At 47.0% G+C, this 18,022-nt stretch overlaps 1 protein-coding gene across 6 annotated transcripts in view; it reads right to left on the reverse strand.

The window, feature by feature from the left end:
- Nucleotides 1-18,022, reverse strand: part of TTC7B (tetratricopeptide repeat domain 7B) — a 312,432-nt gene that overhangs the window by 43,757 nt on the left and 250,653 nt on the right. For all 6 annotated transcript variants that reach the window (XM_049898916.1, XM_049898913.1, XM_049898918.1 and 3 more), the window contains one exon: nucleotides 14,425-14,565. In XM_049898916.1, the coding sequence (XP_049754873.1) occupies nucleotides 14,425-14,565 (141 nt within the window). The remainder of the gene's footprint in view (nucleotides 1-14,424; nucleotides 14,566-18,022) is intronic.

The raw sequence follows: 18,022 nt of genomic DNA on the forward strand, positions 1-18,022 counted from the left end.
TGGGCAAATCAAATACAACATGCTGAGCCCTACAGGTGGCAATGCCAAAATGCTTCGCCTTGCATTCTCAGGAGACTCAACGCCAAAGGCACTTATTGAGCACCTACTACACACGGGGGACTCGGCAGGAACGAAGGTACCATTTATTCATCCTTCGGGTTGTGCCCAGGTGAAATCTTGCCCCTCCTAGGAGGTAAACACCCTCCTGGTGGCTCCATCAGAGCAGTCTGATGTTTCTCAGTAACATAATTCTCTCGACGCTCTCGCCAGAAAGAGTCAAATGTGTGCCCACTGTGGTGTTAGGTTACCCGAGTGTGGCCACTGCTTGGGAGAGCTGGACAGAACGTTCCTCTCACTGTATACTTGGCTCCTGACTTGCTTCCATTTTGGGGGTAAGTGAATGCACATTTCCAAGATGCCCAGGGCCTGGAGCTGTTGTGGTAAGGAGCACCGAGCCTCCCATCTAGCTTACTATGTAAAAGGCCGATTTGGGAGAGTGAGACCTGAATGCTTCTAGAGTTTTTATAACAAGAATTGAAGAAACAATACCAACAGAGCAATGTACATGCCTGACTCTGTTGTGATTCTGTTCTGTAAGGGTCCTTCATGAGACCAAATACGATACCAGTATCTGCCCATCGCTGAGTTTTCGTGAGGCACAGTCCGATGCTATTGGTCTTGTCACATGATGAGATGGAAAAAGCAGTCATAATCGTTACGGCAGAAGGAAGAATTCAGGCCTCCAGAGAACGTCCTTCAGTGCCACAGGCGCTATAGGAGGAAACCGGTGGCACTGATATAACGCCTGTGCTCCTGAGGGTGGATGTTGGCAAACAAACACATGACCTAGGGCTGCCCCAGTCCTTCTGCTTTAAGCTCAAACGGAAGGAGCACAGGGCACAATGCACTGCAGTGATTCCCAAACCATTTCCCCCTAATGGAACCTTTTCTCCATAGCGATCTTACCCTGATATACAAAAGGATTCTTAAGAGTGGGCAGCTTGGCTTCCCTCTTGGGTCATCTCCTTCTACCTGCATCCAGGCACCACAGAGCTGTAGGGTACACAGTTTGCAAGTCATAGGTTAAAGAGAAGAACTCAGAGGATTTGGTTCCTGCCCTTGGGCCTTGTGTGTGGATCTGCTCACCTGTCGATTGGGGGCCACATCTCTCAAGGGCAGTGGTAAGGACCAAACATGATGGTGGAAGCCCATGTTGTTATTGTTGTTAGGTGGTGTTGAGTTGATTCTGATTCATAGTGACCCTATGTACAACAGAACGAAACACGGCCCGATCCTGTGCCATCTGCACAATCGTTGCTATGTACGAGCCCATTGTTGCAGCCACTGTGTCAATCTATCTAGTGGAGGGTCTTCCTTTTTTTCACTGACCCTCTACCAAGCATCATGTCCTTCTCCAGGGACTGGTCTCTCCTGATAACACGCCCAAAGTATGTAAAACGAGGTCTAGCCATCCTCCCTTCTAAGGAACATTCTGGCTGTACTTCTTCCAAGAAAGATTTGTTCATTCTTCTGGCAGTCCACGGTATATTTAACATTCTTTGTCAGCACCATAATTCAAAGACATCAATTCTTTGGTCTTGTTTATTCACTGTCTAGCTTTTGGAGGCATATGAGGCAACTGAAAACATCATGGCTTGGGTCAGGCTCACCTTAGTCCCCAAAGTGACATCTTTGCTTTTTAACACTTTAAAGAGATTTTTTTGGAGCAAATCTGCAATGTGCCTTTTGATTTCTTGACTGCTGCTTCCATGGGTGTTGACTGTGGATCTAGGTAAAATGAAATTCTTGACAACTTCAATATTTTCTTTGTTTATCATGATGTTGCTCATTGGTCCGGCTCTGAGGATTTTTTTAATGTTGAAGGGTAATCCACACTGAAGGCTGTAGTCCTTTGATCTTCATCAGCAAGTGCTGCAAGTCTTCTTCGCTTTCTATATTCCAGGTTGTTAATTAATCTTCCTTGAATCCTGATGCCGTGTTCTTCTTCACATAGTCCAGCTTCTCGGATTGTCTACTCAGCATACAGACTGAATAAGTATGATGATAGGATACAGCCCTGATGCACACCTTTCATGATTTTAAACCACGCAGTATCGCCTTGTTCTGTTCGAATGACCACCTCTTGGTTTATGTATGGGTTCCTCACAGGCATAATTAAGTGTTCTGGAATTCCCATTCTCTGCAATGTTATCCATAATTTGTTATGATCCACACAGGAAGCTCACAGTGAGTTGAACATGGTGGGGATTTATGCTTTTGTCCAGCCTCGCCCCTCTGAGACTGCAGAGTGAGGAAGCAAAGGTTCAAGGAGGTCGAGTGACTCATCTCAGTGCCGCAGCTCTATTTGGCGAAGTCAGTGGGTTTGGTGGAGCCAGGTCTCAGGGCTCCAGGTTCAGCCTTCCCATTCTGCCCCAGCTTGTTTCAGACAATGCATTAACACAGGCATTCCACTTTAAGAGGAAATTACATTTTCATGGGCACAAGTCTTAGGCTCCAGGAATAAACTTTAGTGGTGGGATGTCTGGCATTAATTAACTAGTTTGGGATAGGGTTTGGGCAGGAAGAGGAAAGGATTCCTGAAACTTCCTTCCTAGCGTCCCTGAACTCACTCAGAGGTGTCCTTCTCTGCTCAGGCACACAGCTGGTCCTAGGAGAAAAGGACGCCACACAGGTATTTACTATGAGCTGGTGCTGCTTGGGAAGCCTTCTCTCTTGGGAGGCCACAGCTCAAAAAAAAACCCACTGTCTCACCAGAAGAGGGTCTCCCGAGTGTCCCCCTGCCCCTGGTCACTAGCCCCCTCCTCCATGCTCCCATAGCTCCTTGTATAATCTCTATCATCACTCTATCCCATACCGTCTTGCTAGGGGACCCTCCAATCTTTGCTTCTTGTTCTGTCAGGGTCTCATCTGCTACAGCCACACACCTGGCTTCTCTCCCAGCCCTCTGCCCATTCCCATCTGATTGATGAGTTTGGGAGAAGGACCTGAGCCTGCTCACCTTGACCTCTTGGGGCTCTTTCTGTCCCAGCAGCTTGTCCTGTGGGTGCCACATTCTCGGCTTGCTCATGCAGGTACTTTATTGTGCTGGGTGCTACCTTTCAACTGGAAGGTCAGCGATTTGGGATTTGTTGTTGTTACATGCCGTTGAGTTGATTCCGACTCATAATGACTCAGTGTATAATAGAACAAAACACTGCCTGGTCCTGCAATTTGGGATAAACCGAAAACCAAACCCATTGCCGTCGAGTCGATTCCGACTCATAGCGACCCTACAGGACAGAGCAGAACTGCCCCATAGAGTTTTCACAGCTGTAATCTTGATCTGAGAGGCCTGATAATGCTCGGACAGTCCTTTGTGGAACCCCCTGGTTTGTCCTTGTCATCTGGTTGGGGTGAAAAATGTTGGAAATACAATCCCCCTCTGCTCACAAAGCTTCAATGGTTCCCCATTGCAAACTGAACATAGCCCACATGTTTTTGTATCACATTCAAAATCAAGGCCCTGCCTTTCCAACTTCTCTGTGCCTCTGTTTGTGCACCCCTTTCACCCGGAGTGCCTTCCCTGAGTGGCCATTCATCAAAGAGCCAGCACTCCTCTCTAGGTGCCACTGAACCCCACTCTGCACAGGACTCCCCTGAAGCCTTGGGGTGGACCATCTCTCACACTCCGTTCTCCTCCACCCGAGCTCTCTAGGAAGGCCCTCATCCCAGCTGGCCTTGTATCACAGTGATCGGCGAAAGTGCTGTCTCTTCCAGTAGAGGGGAGGGGTCAAGGGTGGTTCGTCTTGGCAATGCACCATGTCCCTAACTTTGCCTTGTACCCAGAAGGTTTTTTGCCAAACCAAACTAAAGATATGACCTGAAAAGGGCTGAGCTATGCTGCCAGGAGAGATCTCTGGGTGGTGTAAACGGTTAATGTGCTCGACTGCTAACTGGAAGGTTGGTCGTTCATGTCCCCCCAGAGGTGCCTCAGAAAAAAAGCCTGGTGATCTACTTCTGAAAAACCAGTCATTGAAAACCCTATGGAGCCCAGTTCTACTCTAACACATGGGGGGTCGGCACGAGTTGGAGTCGACTTGACAACTGGTATTTTCTATAAACGCTGCGAGGTCCTGAGGCCTGAGGATTGTTGTTCTCCAGGTGAAGGGGCATTCCTGCCTGGGGACCTGACTGCACCACAATCCCACATAGGCCACTTTCCTCACTCACTCACCCATCTAACGCCGTCAAACCCCTGCTTCGTGTCAGCTGCAAGGTTGAGAATTGGCTCAGATGTGCTGGCCTCAGGCTCAGAGATGTACAGGGCCCACACTGTGCAAAGGCACTGGGCCAAGGGGGGCTGACACCTAGCCTGGACTCCGCTGGTAGGCTGTGAGCCTGACGCAGGGCTGCGTCTGCCTGAGGAATGCGAGGGAGGCGTTTCTTCTCACAAAGGCATCTTCTGCTGGCCAAGCCTGCTCCTTCGGGACTGAGTCCACGCAGAGGGGACACCTTTCCACTCTTGTACAAACGTGCAGTGCAGAGGCAGCCCCAAGAACTGTAAACCTTCACTGTCAGGTCCTCTGTGCCACCTGAGAGCTGACGGAGCAGGAAGAAGGGATAACACTCACGTGGCACCAGGCATTTCCTGGCCTTGTATGTGAGGACTTCAGGTAGGCGGCAAGGGACTGTTCTCAAAACCATCTCCTTTAGCCATCTTCTTTACCCAAACTCTGCCTCACTACAGAGAATGGCTCGTGCTGGGAAACAAGCCTCAGCAACTTGGTTCTGGGGCAACCCTGCCCGTGGCGGCCGAGGAGTCCCCCTGGGGAGGATGCAGTTGTCTGCCAGGAGCTCAAGGTGCTCCCCGAGCGTGTCTTCCGTGTTGTCATGAATTCGTTCTTTCACAGAAAATTCAGCGTGTGAGCCAAAGAGAAAGGGGTCATGTGTCCGGGCAAGCTTCCTGTCACCCTTTCAAGTCACCAAGGCCTAGGAGAGGCCTTCGTCCTTATCAGCTCTCACTGGAACTGTTCTTTGTTTGGGGAAGGATGGACAGGGAAAGGAAGAGTTGACTGTTTTCATGTGTCCTCCTACCGAGCATCTCTGGGCTAGGCCCTAAGCAAGGCCCTGCAGTCCCCAAGATGAACACAGCCCAGGTCCTGTACTCACCGAGGGCCTGGCCAAATTTCTTCTCCAGGGCCTGGGCTGCACAGTTGGCATTTATTTCCCAGTTTGTGTCTGGCTGTGTCAGTCTGTCAAGAATGGCCCCTTCCCCAGGGGCAGGTTGGGAGAGCGAGGCTGGCCCCTCAGCCCCTAGCTGCATTGGTGACACACTTTATCCCTCCCAGGCCTTTACCCAGCTGATCTCCAGAGTCCTCATCCTTCCCCACCTCCTTAGCAGACCTTGACGAGTCATCCAAAGAGAATACAGAAGTCACCAGAGCAGACTGTGAACCTCTTTTTGCCCCCACACTGACAAGTCCATCTGTGCCCTCTGTGCCACTCCCTCTGCGTCCCATCTGTGGTAACTGAGGGCCACCCCCTCTGTGACCCTCGTGCCTTCTTGAGGAGTTCATACCTTACGCACCCCTGCTCTCTCCTGATCCTCCCCATCAGCAGACCAACACGCTTCTGTATCGGCCATCTTTAAAACCCCTCCCTGGGTCCTAGTTCTCTCCCTTCACCCCACATTCCTCCCCAGCCTCCCACTTCCCCACTCTGCTCCATGTAGCGGGAGGGCCTGCAGGCAACACGAGTTGTTCACCCTCACCATCTCCACTTCCTCACCTGCCGTCGCCCTGCACCCCACACCAGTGTGACTTCTACCTCTGCTACTCGCTGCAACTGGTCTCATCATGGCCACCAACTCCCCTATGCCAAACCCAACAAACGCCTCTGTTCCACCTTACTCGGCCTCTCAGCAGCACTTCTTACCGGTCACATCTTCCTTGAAAAGTTATTTTAATAGTGAGAGCTTGCCACATGCATTATCTTGTGTGATTGTTATGGCTCACCTCATTTCACAGATGAAGACACTACGGCTCAGAGGGACAAGGAAAACCTATCCTGGCAGACAGACTGCCACTACATGGTGGGGCTAGGATTTCAATGAGTCTGACTCCAGAACCCAAGCTCTTGACTGTACTGCACAGGCTCCTTTTGCATACCTCTGGCACCATGACACCACCTCTCCTGGTTTGTCCTGCCTTGCTGCCACTCTCTTTCAGCGAACCTGGCTTTTCCTCTCCTCCCCAAACTTTAAATGTGGCAGGGGCTCGGTCATGGCCCTGTCCTTCACACCATCTGCACTCTTTTCCCAGGCCTTCTCATCACACCCCTTGGCTTTAAATCCCAACTCCCTAACTTATATCTCCAGCCCAAATCTGAAATGCAGATTTGAACATTCGGCTGCTTTCTTGGCACCTTTACTCAATGGCCTTCAGCATCTGACACTTACAAGTTCAAACAAGACTCCGGATTTTTCTCCTCCCTGACCCTAAGACCAATTCTTCCCCCAGCTTCCCCACCACAGAAACGGCATCGCCATCCACCCATCTTCTCATGCACAAAATACATGAGTCTTCCTTGATTCTTCCTTTTCCTTCACTCCCATATCTGATCCATCAACAAGTCCCATCAGTTCCACCTTGAAAATGCGCCTTAAGTGTCCACTTCTCTCCCCCTCCCTTGTTGCCAATGAACACCAAGCTGCTCTCCATCACATGGGCCAACACCGCTAACTCTCCTCCTGCTTCCACTCCTGCGGCCTCTCACCCCACTTTCAAGCTGGCTGGAGTAACCCTTTAAAAACCTCATTCTGATCCTTTCACTCTCCTGCCTGAAGCCCTTGGCTAGTTCTTCAACTGCTGTAGGTTAAAGTTCAAAGACCTTAGCGTGGCTGCCAGGGGCACTGGCATGATCCTACCCAGGCCCTTCTGCCTCCCCTTGGGCCCCTTCACCGCTTGCTCTTTAGGCGTTAAGCCCTGGGGCTTCATCTGTTTGTCCAACACTCAGAGCTCCCTACAGGCACTCCCACAAGCCATCTCCTGTGCCTCCTCTGCCTTTACCATTGTGGGCCAACCAACTGCTAATGGCTTTTCAGGTCTTTGCTCAAATGTGCCCCAGCTACTCTGGCTCCCCCATTAGGTGACCAGTTCTCAGGGAACCCTGCAGTGCTCCTTCCTGGCACTTGGCACGGGTGTGAAGTGTTTCTGGAATTGTTTTACTTCACGACAGTAAACTCCATGAAGGTGGGGGCTGCGTCTATCTATCTCCAGCACCTCTGCACTCCAGAGCCTAGCTCCAACTGACACATCAACAGGTGCTCAAAAATACTCTGTAGTAGTGAAAGATGTTGAACTGGCAAATGCTGTGTTATCTTTATTTTTATAAAACCTTTATATGGATATAAAATTGAACATAGGAGCACCTACCGTGGGTTAGAGCTGGGGTTCTGGGGCCACACTGGTTGAGTTTGAAATTAGACCTCTCTACTTATTAGTTGGAAACCCTGGTGGTGTAGTGGTTACGTGCTACGGCTGCTAACCAAAGGGTCAGCAGTTCGAATCTGCCAGGCGCTCTTTGGAAACTCTATGGGGCAGTTCTACTCCGTCCTATAGGGTTGCTATGAGTCGGAATTGACTCGACGGCACTGGGTTTGGTTTTTGGTTTACTTATTAGTTGGCATTCCTGGGTGGTGCAAACAGTTAAGTGCTCAACTGCTGGCTGAAAGGTTATCAGTTCAATCCCACCCAGAGGCATTTCCGAAGACAGGCCTGGTGATCTGCTTCCAAAAGGCCACAACCTTGAAAACCCTATGGACACACGGGGTTGCCATGAGTCAGAATTGACTCCACAGCAACTAACAACGACAACAACTTATTAGCCATGTAACCTTAGGCGAGTTACCTGATGGCTGTGTCTCAGTTTCTCTATCTGTAAAATGGGGTGAATAAGGGCATTTACACCTCATAAGGTTATTACGGGAGACCTGGTGGCACAGTCGTTAAGGGCTATGGCTAGTAACCAACCAAAAGGTCAGCAGTTCAAATCTACCAGCCACTCCTTGGAAACATTATGGGGCAGTTCCCTTACAAAGACTGAATAAGTTAAACATGTCGATAACATCTGGCACATATACAGTGGAATAACATCTGGCACGTACACAGTGCTCGATAACCATCAGGTACATGCACACTGTAGACCCTTAGTCAAAGTCCTCCAGGGCTGGAGAGGGGCAGGGCTGGTGGAGCTGACTGACCTAGGCTGCACCGTGTGCAGGGCCAGGCCTGACCCATCAGCAGGCACTGCGTGTCCTGCTGCCACTCGCTGTGCAGTGACCCCACACACCACCTGTTTGGGAGCTGTTTTCATCTCATCACGGCGGTCACACCACAGGATTACCCTCAGCCCTGCTGATGCACCTCCTGGAGGCTGGGAGGAGCCTGGTGGGGGCAGGAAGAAGAGGGCAGGTCCAGCCAGGGCCCAGGAATTTGTGAGAGTCTCACAGCTTTAAATTCCCAGCAGAAACCAGAAAATCTGATCTTGCACATCTAAGAATAGCCACTGGTTTCAACTGTGAGAGGTGCCAAAGTGAAAGCTATAATTATTAGCAAGTAACAAGCAGAAATTAACCACCTACCGCAAAGTCATTTTTAGCTGCCATCCCAGTGTGGAAACTGAAGGATGGGCACCAGGAAGCTCCCTTGGTTTGGGAGAGACTTGGAATGCAGGAATTCCTAAAGGTCAAGGGTGAGATTTGTATTCTAAAGAAGAAGCCGCAATCAGCTTCTGTTCATGGTGGTGGAACAGTCTGGAAAAGGAGAATGGTGATGGTGGCACCGCATGATAACGTCATCAATGTCACTGAATTGTACATGTAAAAACTGCTGAATTTGCCAAAGCTTTGTTATGTATATTTTTACCACAATAAAAAAAGAAGTAGTTCCATGGTTCCTAGGGAGATGTGTCTTGAGATGAAATAAACATCAAACGCTGTAGTTCAGCTCTCCTGACTCCTGCCCCAGTGAGACCGCAACGTGCTTACTACTGCTCTCTGGCCTGGGATGCCCCTACTGCAAAATGGCGGAATAACCCGCTTCTGACCTTCTCTACAAGACGATATGTATACAAATGGCACTGGAAGATACTTGAAACATTCTGGAAAGATCATATAGATGGATAGTTGCTTTCAAAGTACGGTGTGAAGTTCAGATGCCATAAGGAAAAGATTGATAAATGTATTTCTTAAAAACCTGTTTTGCAAAAGCAGGAAAAAAAAAAGAGAAAACACAAATAAAATAATGAAGGAGGACTAGTTATAGTGCATATCACAGATACAGGGCAGATTTCTTGGATATATAATAAATGTCTACAAATCAAAGAGAAAACCTCAGTACCTAAGAAGATAAATGAACAAAAGACGTGAACAGACAAATGGAATATCATTTTTCACCTATTGACATTGGCAAAGATCTGTTGTTGTTGTCAGGTACTGTCGAGGCAGACGGACTTATAACGACCAAACCGGCCCATAGAGTTTCCAAGGAGCAGCTGGTGGATTTGAACTGCTGACCTTCTGGTTAGCAGCCGAGCCTTAGCCACTACGCCACCAGGGCAAGATCTAGAAGGCTGATATTCACCATGTTAACAAGGATGTGAGAAAATGGACATTCATACATTGTTGACCACACCTTAAGCCAGTGCAATTCTATGCAGGGCAAGGTGGTAAAATTTATGAAAATTAAAAATACAGTATATTTCCACTTTTAGGAATTTACCTTACAAATATATATATAAGCACTGTCTTTAGTAGGAAAATACTAGCAACAATCTAAGTGTTAGTTAACTGAATGCTCGTTAACTCATGGCAAATCCATAGAATGGGTTTTTACTATAAACTATGTATACCACAGTATAAACTACGCAGTTGCTAAACAGGAGGAGTGGGCTTTATGTGTGCTGACTTGCCATGGTCTCCAGGACACCCTGTGAGGAGGGTGGTGGTGGGGACGGATCAGACCAGTGTGTGTCATCTCTCTAGAAGGTTCCCAGAACTAACAGTGGTTGCCTTTGGGCAAGGGTGACTGAGGCCCAGAGGGAAGGGACTTTTCAACTCTATGTCTTTTGTGTGTTTGCAGCCGTATATCACATGCATGTATTACTTATTCAATAAATAAATAAAACTGTCACAAAGGCCCCAACAAACCAAAGAACAAAGCAAGCACGTGCCACGCCAGGCCAGTTACAGGTGTTCTGGTGGATGAAGCCAAGAAACTGGGGTTGGAACGTGTTCAGGACAGGAGAAGAGGAGGTGCAGAGGGGAGGGTGCCCAAAGAGCAGATCACACCACACGGAAGGGAGGGCACCTCCATGGTCACGCATCTCTGGCCTTCTTGGGGTCTGTGCTCTCTGCGGGCCTCACAGAGTAGCTGGAGGCTCAAGCGCTCTATACATGAGAACCTTTGCCATACAACCAGCCAGAGTCCCTCTTATACGACAGGCTGGAAATCTGCCATCTTCTCAGAGTGACCTTACCTTCAAGCCTCAAATCTGGAGCCGCCTCCACCATGGGCTCCCATCACGAGCTTCTACTACACTCAGCTTACCAAAAAACCACCACGTGGCAAGAGGCCTCCAAATGCCAGAGAAACACTATAGCTGTAGGTGTTAGGCCTGGATCTAACTAGTTTCATCTAAAACTTGCAAAATTTATGGCAGAAATCGTAAAACTGATCTTGCATCTCCAGGAATAGCTGCTGTTAGAATGATGGTGCGTACAAGAGGTGTATGTTACCTGGTTTCCACAAATTGCGAATAAATGTGGTCACTTATTTCAACTCTCAGAGCAGTAATGCTCAAACCACATAAGGCAAAACCCTCACAGTTCAGTGGAATCTCCTTCTGTTTCTTCTGAATTTATCTCTTTAAAGACTACGGGAATATACGACATTATTCTAAATCTTGACTTAAAAGCATGGCTTTGAAAGAGTCAATATGGCATAAATTCTAAAAATATTCTAATGTATTCCATTCATTCACATTGCATATTTGCTCATGGACATATAAGCACTATATGCATAGAAGCACTATGCATATTCTGTACTGAGTCTATAAGGCAAAGTATGCCACTTGCTTTCTTTTTCTTTCTTTTTTAATAGTATTATATTGTATTTTTGGTAGAAGTATACACAAGCAAAACAGGTTCGCATTCAACAATTGTTCAGTGACATTGGTTACATTCTTCACATTGTACCAACAGTCTCACTATCTCTGTTCTAGTAGTTCCATTCCCATTAACCTAGTCTCACCTTCCTCCACCCTTCTCATCTATGCTTTAGAGTATATGTTGATCATTTGGTCTCAAGTAGATTGTTTTCTAGAAGAGTGCAATACTCAAGAGTGACATTCATTACATTATGAGCTACCCTACTATTTAGCTAAAAGGTGACTTGAGGGGATAGTTTTGGCTCAAGGCTGAAAGAATATCTCAGGGCAACAGTCTCAGGGAATCCTCCTGTCTCAGTGAGTCCAGTAAGTGTGGATTTTTGAGAATTTGAAGTTCTGTTCTACATTTTTCTCCGTTTCTCTCAGGATCCATCTGTTGTGGTTCTGATCAGAACATATGGTAATGGTAGCCAGGCACCATCTAGTTCTTCTGGTCTCAGGGTAGAGGAGGCCATGGTTTATGTAGACCATTAGTCCTGTAGACCAGTTCCTTCTTTCTCTTTTGCTCCAAATGAGTAGGGACCAATAGTTGTATTTTAGATGGCTGCTTGCAAGCTTTAAGACCCCAAACACTACTCACCAGACTAGGACGTAGAACTTACACTTTATGAACTGTGTTATGCCAATTGACTGAATTGTCCCACCAGATATGACCCTAAGTCTCCAAACCAAGAAAACTAATCTCATGATTAGTGATTGGTTAGGTCTAAGAAGTATTAGATTCTGTGACCCATACATATATATATATATATATATATATGAATATACATATATGTATACACATACATATAGATACATATATGAGAAGCCCTGGTGGCCAGGGGCTTAGCGAGGGTAACTGTGCCCAGGGACAATCTCTAAGTTATGTCCTCCATCCAATTTAAAGATGAATAGATTTTGATAGTGGTGACCCACCAGCAGAAACACCTTCCCGCTCTTGTCTGGCTGCCTCAGTGAGTTAACTTTCATATTTGTGGCATTGTCCTCTTGGTCTTATGCCCAGGGGTAAGTGCTCCCCTTTGTTTCCCCCCTCACTACGCCTCTGTTAATGGCACTGTGGTTAAGTGCTCAGCTGTTAACTGAAAGTTCAGTTGTTCAAACCCACGAGCCCCTCTGCAGGAGAAAGATGTGGCAGTCTGCTTCTGTAAAGATTTATGGGCTTAGAAACTCTGTGGGACAGTTTTATTCTGTCCTACAGGGTTGCGAGCAGTCAGAATCGAATGGACTCGATGGCAGTGGGTTTTTTTTTTTTTTTTTGCTATAGGCTATGGCAATGAGAAATTGATCTTACATGGTTACTCAAAAATTTAAGGATAGCTCCAAAGTGAATCTTGGCCGCTAAGCTCTTCAATGTTCTAATAAGCAGGTATAAAATTTCCTTTCCAAGAGTCATGGCAGGCCCTGCGAAGGGGAAAAGTCCCAGGATAACTGAGTGGAGGGCAGCAAGGACTGAGCAAAGCTCTCCTGGAACATCATGACCCTCAGCTCATTAACTCTTCCAAGAAACATGCAAGAGAAGCAATGCCTGTGAGGTCAAGGGAGAGAGTTTAGCCAAGAAGGATCGCCTTCAGTCCTTCTGGATTTTTAGGTGTTGGCCCTTCAAAAGCTCACAGCTCAAGCCCAATTTCAAAGACGACTCTACTCCCACGCTAGCCCTGCAAGTTCAGCCAGCCTCACCTGGCCAGGACAGAAACACACTCCCTCCCTTTCTGTTCTCTGCAGGCACTGCTCACAAAGGTGACAAGGAAGGACGGGCGCCAGAATCCTGTTGGGCCTGGGCTGTCCCTAAGAGCTGTGGAGGAGGGCATTACTGCTGTTCCCTTGGCCCGAGAGTCAGCTCACCTAGGACCCAGTGAGTGGCTGGGTGCTGGCAAGCATCTGCAGCAGGAAAGAACAATTGTCACATTTGTGAATCATCCCTCTTTTGTACTTATGCTTGGAAGAATATAATTTGCTAATTTACGGTAGTTGTTATGGCTCAATTAAAGATGCCAACACAGAAAGGGCTGACTGAGCTTGGCCCTGTGATGCGCCAAACCCAGGTAAATACAATCATGTTTTCACTTACTGAGGTTCACCAAGGGTATCAAATAAGGTATCATCATACAATTAGCCTTGGCACAAAAGGAATAAACAGACGGACAATTGGTGGATAATAAGAGTGTTTCCCAGCCAAATGTGGGCTTTCACCATTGCACCCAGAGAGTCCAGCCTGGGAAGGCCCAGTTGGGATTCTGCAGATAAAACTTGAAGAACAGATGTTACCTTTTATGCAGGAATACAAACACACAAGTAAATCAACAGCCATCATTTGCTGGGAAGCTCTGTCTAGGCGGGTTCTTATCACTAATATGTCTGCATTCGGACTTGTGTTTGGGACTCCCAGCTACGCAGAAGCAGAGCCGAGCCAGGTGACAGCCAAGTGAGACAGGAGAGAGGCAACTGTACCTGCTTTCCAGGCTAGTCTCTAGTTCAGCAGTTGCTGCCACCTGCCTCTCTGTGGATTTCCAGGCGTGCCATCAGAGAGGCGGGTGAAGACACCAAACAGGCTGCCCCCTTCCTGGCTTTGATAAAGGTCTTCGTGTCATCTATATTCCTGTCCCCTCTCCCAGTGTCTACAAGACTTTACTGCCAGGAGGGACCGGACATTGTGCACATCAACCTATGAGACAGATGTTGTCATTAACCCCACCTTCCAGGTGAGGAAACTGAGGCTGAGAAATGAAGGTATCAACTCAAATCTACACAGCTGGTAAGCAGCAGGGCTGAAACTCCGCTCCAAGTCTGCCTAACTTCCGAGTCTGGGATACCAGGCTATGCTGTCTCCCAAAGAAAGTTGGGGGCACAGCTCTCTGGCCCCTGTTGTAGCACATGCCCTGTACCCCACACAGTACACTCCTGGGGAGTCGTCAGAGCCCAAGTTAGCAGATCTTTCCTTCATGTCTGCTCTGGGCAAAGCCCTGGGTCGGGCTACTGAGGCAGGGGAGGGATGGGGTGATACAGAGTAACTCATGGTTCCTGGAAAGTAGAAGTAACATTTCGGTGTATAGTAAGGTTTTGGTGTGTGGCACAAAAGCTTCCATTTCTCCTGATAAGGGGACGTGGGCCAAACAGCCCAGAGGAACCTGCAGCCTTGGGCCCAGAGTGGGTTGTGGGGTGGGGTGGGAGAGAAGGGCCCACAGTGGGGACAGGAGGTACCTGCATGGAGCCAGATCTGTGCCAGTGTCATCCAGGGGTGTAGTGGCCCCTGCTTGGGAGCGCTGCTCTGTAGAGAAGAGGCCACTTCTGACAGTGCCTGCTCCACTCTTGAGGCTGCTACCGACGTGGCATGGAGAGAGCCTGCGAGAGGTTTTCAAGAAGACGGCATCAGGAGCGAAAGGGCGGACCAACCAACCAGCTAGCAAAACCCACCCCTACATAGACACGAGCGTGGGACGAACACACACCCCTCACTCACGGTGTTTGAAGGTTTCATTGTTCATAAAGAGATACAGACAATCATTCATTACAGCCTGGAACCTTGGTTTCTGTCCTTTTTTATTATTATTATTATTTTAAGCTCATCTTTTAGACAACCAGAGCACACGCTATGCTAACCGCTCCCTCCAGGAGCCCAGTCTAGTACAGTGCATGTTGGGGGGCAGGTGGAAATACAGCCAGTGAAACAGGTGAGATATGTGCTCAAAAATGGCATAAACATGTGCTACAAAGAGAAGTTACAAAGCACCCCTGCTGTCAGGGCCTAAACCTAGAAACTAGGTGGATGGGATTACATCTGCCTCCTAGCATTTGACTAGTACTTGGAGTAGCCATCCTGAAGACAAACCCAGCTACTTCCCATGTCATTAGTGCAGTCTGGCCTCAGAGAGAGGGCCAATACCCCCAGGTTTGCACCATATTCTAGGACAGGACATAAAAACTAGAAAAAGCACACTTTTGCCCAGTGTATATGCAGCTGTTTTTATTATTAGGGCTAATACAAGACCGGTGAAGCATGGGCCACAGCAAAGACACCTAGGGCTCAGAATATTCACCTGTCTAGGATGTAAAACCTGCTGCCCTGAAAGGCTAATGAAGGAGCACACAGGGCATGTTCACCAGTCAAAGGGATCTCGTGAAAGAACATGTGTTCAGAAGTCAACACGACCCATTTCTCTGCACAGTGGCCTTCTAAAAGTTCTGATGAGCAGGGATCACCTCCTTAAATAGGGCTTGTTCCCAACTTCTTTCCAACACTCAGTCTTATAATTTAGTCTTGGTTCCAGAATTGAGAGCAAAATTCTCCGTTATTTCAAATTGCTAATTTCATATGCACTTGCAACACTCTTAATTTATAATTCACCATAAATAGGATATAAAATTCCAACATTGTTAGTGGCAACTCTGTCACCTCATCATGTAGCTCAAAACAGTGACAGTATATAATGTTGGCTACCCAGATCTATCGAGTTACACTCTGGATAGTACAACATTGTGAGCAGAAAAATAATTTCTGCTGGGCTCTGGAATGCACCCTAATTTATTTAAGAGTGTTTGCAGCAGTAGACTGGCTGTACATGTTATGTTCTGGCTGTGCCAACAGAAAGGTAATATGGATTTGGGGTTTGGTGGAGGTAACTTATGGAAGGTGGTAAGGATCCAGACTGGGAATCTACCTTCTGTAGGCAATCCACAGATAGCACCCACAAGGGTGACCGGGGGGAGCAGCCTCTAGTAAAGGCCAGTGAGCTTTTCACTCTAAGTCCTTCACAAGAATACCGAACTCGAGGCTCAGTTAAAAGATACTCATAGATGGCATTATGATGCATGGAAACCTATGAGGTTTGGGTAAGAACCTACCCTTGTTTAGACAAAGCACATCTAACTACTATTTTTTACTTCAATACAAAATGATTAAACTGCTGTAGATTTTTTGGGTCCTGTTCTGTTTTTCACCTTTTTTAGAAAATTAATCTAACTTTGATAACAAGGAGTTGATACTGTTTCCCTGAAATTTTTTAGTAGCAACTATTTGTTAAATAAGGAATAATCCAGAAACTGTTATTGCTGTATTGTCATTACCAAGCCAGCTTATTGTCTCACTGACTACCTTAAAGAGTGGTTCTCAACCTTGGTTTCACATTAGAATCATGTGGGGATTTTAAAAATCAAGGCCGCACAGCCACAGCCCAGACCAATGGACTCACTAGCTCTAGGACTGGGGGCCAAGTGTCTATTTGTTAATTACCCCAGGTGACTCCAATATGCAGCTCAGATGGAGACCCACAGCCTGGAAGGACAGATGTCACCAGCATTTCGTCAAGAAAAGCCTGGAGGTGCTGTTTACACATGCCAGGCCATCTCAGTTCTCCTACTTCCTCGTAGCCCAGCAGTCCTCTGGGTAACGAGTCCCAGGAAGGTCTAAGGTCTTGTTCTCCAGACCAGTGGTGCTCGAACTGCTTGTTTGCAAAACCCTTTTACCATTTTAAAAACTATAGAGGACCCCAAACAGATTTTGTTTATGTGGGCTATATCTGTTGATACTCAGCATATTAGAAATTAAAACTGAGCCATGTTTAAAATATTTAGTAATTAAGTCATTTAAAAATAACAATAATCAACTGCTGCTCTAGAAAATTTCTATGAAATTTCTGCCGGGTGCTATGGTTCCTTGTGACTTTTGGAGGAGCTAATTTGGGTTTTCTGATTAACTGGCTTTGTTTGTTGGTTAGTTTTTGTTGTTTTTGGCCCACAAATGAACTAATCAGAACTATGACCAAAGTTCCTTCTCCTTGCAATATATATATATATCAAGTGAATTAATTGATTCCTAGCATAACAATATATTTCACTGTGAATTAGGCCTAACAAATGATGACGATGATGGTGATGGCAGCAGTTATCAGTTCTGGAGAACAAGCTCTGTCCCAGGCACTGTGATGAGCACTTCACACATGTTACTCTTTAAGCAATCCTGTGAGGCAGGTAACAATGCCATCTGCATTGTTTAGATGACACAACTGAGATGGAAGGACGTTCTACAATGTACTCAAAGTCATACAGCCAGAAGGTGGCAGAACCAGGACTCTATAAAACACTGGCCTGACTCCAAATCCACCCTCTAAAACACCACTTCTGTGACCAGCCGTTTCTCCCTACTGCTCCCCTGCAGCAGGGTAGGCTTCAATTCCTCAGCGCTCCCATTAACACCTGTGTGTATGGTTGCCGCCACATATTAAAGCTGATGTAACTGTCTTCCCTGCTAGAGTGCGTGCTTCTAGAAAACAACAACTATGTCCTCCACTGGGGTATTTTCAGGGGCTAGCAGGGGCCCATAGTAGATGCTTAGTAAATGCTTGCTGAATGAATGAATGAATGAATGAATGAGTACTGTCAACAGACATGTCCCTGTACAAAATTCAGAGGAGACTGCTCCTGTCTCTTTTGGACACGTCTGTGCTCTACTCTCCTTCCTTAGTTATGGTTCAGAGGCCAGCACTTCCGCCATCTTGAAGCACTGTTCAGTGTAGCTGTCATCACTTCTAACAATCTGGACCAAAAACAACAGTGGTACATAGTTATAAGTAAACTCTGGACCTCATTTTGTGACTTTTCCCCCCTCTCCAATGTAACTAAGCCATGAAAATATAGAGGAGGATATCTGGGTTTATATAAAAAATAATTTTTCCTTCTTAGTCAATTTGTTTTTACACACATTTCACAGGGCAGAGGCTCTCGTGTTCTGAACTAGGTGGTGGATATCAGATCATTCAGATATTTACTAATAATAATAACAGTAAAATGATTTAGTTGTCAG

Source organism: Elephas maximus, chromosome 10 (assembly GCF_024166365.1).
Source record: "Elephas maximus indicus isolate mEleMax1 chromosome 10, mEleMax1 primary haplotype, whole genome shotgun sequence".
NCBI classification, from domain to species: domain Eukaryota; kingdom Metazoa; phylum Chordata; class Mammalia; order Proboscidea; family Elephantidae; genus Elephas; species Elephas maximus.